We start from the raw sequence: 6,000 nt of genomic DNA on the forward strand, positions 1-6,000 counted from the left end.
AAACTGGCAGGGGAGTGTTTGTTGTCTCCCCACATTCTCTTAGTTTTGTAGCCTCTCCTTTATTTATTTATTATTATTATTTTTTAACATCTTTATCGGAGTATAATTGCTTTACAGTGGTGTGTTAGTTTCTGCTGTGTAACAAAGTGAATCAGCTATACATATACATATATCCCCATATCCCCTCCCTCTCGCGTCTCCCTCCCGCCCTCCCTATCCCACCCCTCTAGGTGGTCACAAAGCACCGAGCTGATCTCCCTGTGCTATGTGGCTGCTTCCCACTAGCTATCTATTTTACATCTGGTATATATGTATATATACCAGTGTATATATGTCGATGCTACTATCACTTCGCCCCAGCTTCCCCCTCCCCACCATGTCCTCAAGCCCATTCTCTATGTCTGCGTCTTTATTCCTGTCCTGCCCCTAGGTTCATCAGAACCATTTTTTCTTTTTTTTTTTTAGATTCCATATATACGTGTTAGCATACGGTATTTGTTTTTCTCTTTCTGACTTACTTCACTCTGTATGACAGACTCTAGGTCCATCCACCTCGCTACAAATTTCGTTTCTTTTTATGGCTGAGTAATATTCCATTGTATATATGTGCCACGTCTTCTTTATCCATTCATCTGTCGATTAGGTTGCTTCCATGTCCTGACTATTGTAAATAGTGCTGTGTAGCCTCTACTTCAATGTTTCTTAAATCTTATTCAGTCCCATCCTAGATATATTTGGGGTGGGGCATTAACTACGTATGCCTTATACTATCATTTACCTAATTATTCTTTATGTAAAGTCACTACTTTTACTTAAATTTATTTTAAAAGGAACTACATCGTTACAATATATGGAAAATCATCATCAGTTAGCCTATGCAGAACTTGCTCGATATATATGTTTTTAAATTGCACATTAAAGTAAATACACGATGATTATTTTTTTTAAGTTCATTCACGTACCCTTTAAAATAATCTCGGGTGACAGTACTATGGGAAATACCACCTTAAGGGGTACAGTTTAGTTGTCTGAGAACTCTGGGCTTTTAAGCAGAAAAACCAATTTAAGCTCTCCAGTCTCGTTTCTCACCTCACGACTGTCCCAGGAGGAGGCTAAGAGCAGGAGGAAAGAAAAGCACCGAGAGTTCCTAGTTCCCACGCAGGGCGACCTGAGGATACGGAGTCGAGAGCGAAAGGGACTTTAAATACCCAGACCTGCGAGTGACAAGGGCGGGGACGGACTGACCTTCTCGCGCAGGGTGCAGTGGACGTCCGAGGCGACACGCCCTTCCCACCACGGCTCATCCATCATCGAGTCTACAGCGCCGCGACGCGAGGCTACCGGGCTCTCAGGGCGCACCCTGTGTGGACACGGGCAACTTCAGCGGCCGTAGCGCGCCCCCCGGCATCCCATCCTCTCTCGTCCTCGGCCGGGGTCTCTGCCGGGCGCCCCCTCCTGTCCCGCTCAGCGGAGCTGGCGGTCGCCTCCCATCCCGGGAAGGTTGCAGTGCCCCCTCCCCTCTATTCGCGGGACCTGAGGCGACCTGGAGCTGTGCAACAACTTGCAGAATTTTTATCTTCCCTTTTGCAAAAGTTACAGAGAAAGTTGCCGACTTCGCTAGCTCTCCAGAGGCCAGGGCTCAGGCAGCGGCCACCGGCTCGCCGTCCCCAACTCCTCCCCCGCCGCCCAGCCTTTGTCCTGCTCCCACATCCTGCCCTCCAGCCGGGGCGAAACTCACGCATCCCTCTCCGGGCGTGGAGGGCTGCGGGCGCCAGGCCCCCCCGGCCCAGGGCCGAGCTGGCTGTGCCCTGGGGTGCCTGCACGCTGATGGGCCCTAGCGCTGGGCGCTCCACGCTCTTGACTGCCGCCTCCGTAGCCCGGCTAGCCCCCGCCACCGCCGCGCCCCTGCGTGCGCTCGGGTCCCGCCGCGGCTCGCAGCCTCGGGGCCGCCGGGGGCCTTCCTCCCTCGCCGGGGGAATTGGGGGCCGGGCCTCGCGCATGCGCCGCCGGCCCCCGCACCCCGCGGGGCGGGGGGCTGGGAACTGGTGTCTTTCTTTCGCCGGCGCTGGCTGCGTTTCCTGTCAGCCCTCCTCCCCCGCCTCAGTGGAAAGCTTCCTCTCACCTTCGCGTGGGCGCCGGGTGGCCTCCTGGGCACCCCGCGGACTCACGCGGGCAGCGCTGGGACCGCGGCGCCGGCACCGCGGCGCCACCTGCGCGCGCCACTCGTGAAGGGCGCGGGCAGAATGCCCCCAGAAAGTTCTCTCTCCCGCGTGCGCTGTTCTAGCCAACCTCCCGTCGGTTCCACCTGGTTGTTTTTTTATTTCTTTTTTTTTTTTTTAACCGGCCCTGCAATGGGGAGGTGGATTTCCAAACGGACAGTTCCCACGAAATCGCCAGAAATTCCGCTCTTGATTATTCACGAGTCCCTGATTCTAAAGGAGGCTCAGTAAATCAACGGATATTTTTTTATGCTCCTGCAAGGTATAAATTGTACGCCTTACATTGGGAGAAAACCAGTCTTTTTGGAGGGCCCGCTGGATGGAAGGCATTGTCTTTTTAATTGAGTTGATTGTTTTCGGAAAGGCACGCCCTTTAATTAGCTCCTCTGATGGCACAGAAGATTGATTGGTTTTTGTGATTCTTCTGGACGTTCACAGATCTGTTTCAAATCCAGCTAGCAACTGGGTGACTTTTGCCATGTTCCTCAGACTCTGTAAGCTTGGAACCCTCATGTGTAAATTGGGAATAAAAATTGCACCAACCTGCTGGAGATACTGAATCATTAAATAAGATACTTCATATAAAGGGATAATCGCCATGCCAAGTATAAAACAAACAACAAATAGCTGCCACTAAAGAGCCTTTGGTTTCTGACTGGTACCCAAGTACCCACCTGGAAAAAAAATTTTTAAATCAGCTTTAATAAGCTTCAATAGGTGCTTAAAGAGAAGTTTTAATATAAAAAATAAATTTAAAAAACTACTGTGAGGGGCTTCCCTGGTGGCACAGTGGTTGAGAATCTGCCTGCCGATGCAGGGGGCACGGGTTCGAGCCTTGATCTGGGAGGATCCCACATGCCGCGGAGCAACTAGGCCCGTGAGCCACAACTGCTGAGCCTGCGCGTGTGGAGCCTGTGCTCCGCAACAAGAGAGGCCGCGATAGTGAGAGGCCCGCGCACCGCGATGAAGAGTGGCCCCCGCTTGCCGCAACTAGAGAAAGCTCTCGCACAGAAACAAAGACCCAACACAGCCAAAAATAAATAAATAAATATTAAAGGCAAAAGAAGAAAGGGGAAATTGTAGATAGAGTAAGGATCTAGTTTAAAAAAAAAACTACTGTGAAAGTGAAAACTAAGAATAAACAATAAGTGCAGGCTCTTAATAAAGAAATTATAAAGGTTAAACATAATAAGAAAGGCTTGAAGAAATAGAAATAGGTGAAAATATCAACTTTACTCAAATTAACTCAATAAAATTCTAACGATTGTGGGTAGATGGGGGTGGGGGAGGGATGACACTTTTTGTAACACTCAAATGGAGGAATATCTATGGCAAACGCTAAGATTTTTATATTTTAAAAATGGGGTATAGATCTATATATTGCCAAATCTTAAAACATATTGCAAAGCTATAATTCAAACAGTGGTGTTGACACAAGAATGGATGGATTAAAAAAAAAAAAGAAGAATGGATGGATAAGTATCAGTGGAATAATTGAAAGTTTAGAAACATCCTACATACTTAAAAATTAACTGTGTGAGAAATGTGGCATTTCACTTTTGAGGGGAAAAGGATAAATTCTTCAATAAATTGGGCAGGGGAAATTAGTTACCTTGGGGGAAAAAAGTAAAACTAGGGATTTATTTAAAGCATCATCAAAATAAATATAAGAACTTGTCAAATGACAAAACTAAGACAATTTAGTAATGAGTTTGATGTTCTTTATTTAAGGGAAAACAATTCATGAATTGGGAGAGTGTAGTGCCTCACAAGCGGTGAACATTCTTCCCAAGGGATTTGGGGCAAAAGCGAGTTTTATAGAGCATTAGAAGAGGCAACGAGGAAACAGGGCATGATTGGCTAGGAGGTCCTGTTTTCTAGGGTAAGGTGAGCCAGCTTTAACTGAGCTGGAGGACTGTGATTGGTGTAGTTAGGTTTCCTAGACAGCGAGGTGTTTCCCATAAGTGCAGGCTGATTTAGGTTTAGATTTGTGATGTAGGCCAGGCCACTGGGGCAACCTCCATTTGGTGGGTCCCAACATACAATTTAACTTTTTCAAACCCAAAGAACTACAAAGAAATATCAACACCCCCCCAAAAAAAAAAATCACAAGAGAACTAAAAGAAAACGCAGGTTATTTCAGAGGAGAAGGCCTAGAGCTTAAGGCATAGGAAGAAACAAAAGGCCAGGATGAGTATATATATTTTAATAAATATGCGAGACTTAGACATCAAATATCACCAAAAGGGAAAATGACAAATTGGAGAAAATGTTTTTAACAAACATGGTAAAGGTTGATCTTACTATATAGACCTATTGTAAATCAATACATGTTATAAAACGCTAATACCTGAAATGCAGAAAAGGATGAACAGGCATGCATGATAGAAGAAATTCAGGGACTTCCCTGGTGGTCCAGTGGTAAGGAATCCACCTTCTAATGCAGGGGACGCAGGTTCGATCCCTGGTCAGGGAACTAAGATCTCACGTGCCACAGGGCAATTAAGCCTGTGTGCCGCAACTACTGAGCCCAAGCACCTCAACTAGAGAGCCGGTGTGTCACAAACTACAGAGCCCACGTGCTCTGCAGCCCCTGCACCACAACTAGAGAGAAGCCCACATGCCACAACGAAGATCCCACGTGCCTCAACTAAGACCCAATGCAGCCAAAAATAATAAATAAATATTTTTAAAAAGAAAGAAGAAATTCAAATGGACAATTATCATTTTTTAAATGCTCATACTAGTAAAGACATTAAACATGTTTTAGAAACAAGGTATATCTTTGTCAAGAATTTTTAAGAACACAATACACAGGATTGACAAATATATAGTGTTGGTGGGAATATAAATTAATACCATCTTCTGAAAGACAATATCACTCAAAAACCTTAAAAATGTATCATTGTGGGCTCCCCTGGGGCGCAGGGGTTGCGAGTCCGCCTGCCGATGCAGGAGACACGGGTTCGTGCCCCGGTCCGGGAGGATCCCACATGCCGCGGAGCGGCTGGGCCCGTGAGCCATGGCCGCTGAGCCTGCGCGTCCGGAGCCTGTGCTCCGCAAGGGGAGAGGACACAACAGTGAGAGGCTCGCGTACCGCAAAAAAAAAAAAAAAAAGTATCATTGTACTCATCTGCTCACGGGCCCAGCCACTCCGCGGCATGTGGGGTCCTCGTGGACCAGGGCACGAACCCGTGTCTCCTGTATCGGCAGGCGGACTCGCAACCCCTGCGCCACCAGGGAAGCCCCGAAAGATTTTTTTACAAGGGGTTTCATCAACAAATGCTCTTTTATCATAGTGAACTATTAGAATAGGGACTGGTTAAATAATAATTTGGCTCTTACCATTTTTTAAGAGAATGAATAATGACTTAAGAAAATGTTCACAAGACATTAAGTGAAAAAGGAGATTAGATTATGATCCCAATTGTATATTACATTCACACACAAACACAAAAGAAACAAAAAAGAAGTCCGTAAAAATATTAACTGTGTAATCAGAGTGGTAGGATTATGGGTAATTCTAATTAACTTTTTATTCTAGTATATCTGAATTTTCTAAATTTCTATAAGAAACATGCATTACTTTCGCAAAAAGGAAAAAAGAGTGAACGTTATTTTTAAGTAATCACCGATATATTTACTGGAGTGGCCTTCCATTGAATAACAATTCACAGTGTTGTTTTGTTTTTGGTTTGGTTTGGTTTCTTCATAGCAGTATTATTTCTTTCTCAGGCTACACCAAAAGAGGACAGACCTTTATTATTCACTGATTTGGAGT

At 45.8% G+C, this 6,000-nt stretch overlaps 1 protein-coding gene across 1 annotated transcript in view; it reads right to left on the minus strand.

Annotated features, from left to right (window-relative positions):
- CCNJL (cyclin J like) overlaps positions 1–2,602 on the minus strand; it is a 52,836-nt gene extending 50,234 nt beyond the window's left edge. Inside the window, 5 exon segments of the mRNA XM_079917738.1 lie at positions 1,246–1,360; positions 1,739–1,761; positions 1,763–1,834; positions 1,838–1,882; positions 1,884–2,602. Coding sequence (XP_079773864.1) covers positions 1,246–1,360; positions 1,739–1,761; positions 1,763–1,834; positions 1,838–1,882; positions 1,884–2,000 — 372 coding nt within the window. The 5' untranslated portion in view covers positions 2,001–2,602.
- Positions 2,603–6,000: the final 3,398 nt, after the last annotated feature.

This window comes from Stenella coeruleoalba, assembly GCF_951394435.1.
Source record: "Stenella coeruleoalba genome assembly, chromosome: 3".
In the NCBI taxonomy this organism is placed as follows: Eukaryota; Metazoa; Chordata; class Mammalia; order Artiodactyla; family Delphinidae; genus Stenella; species Stenella coeruleoalba.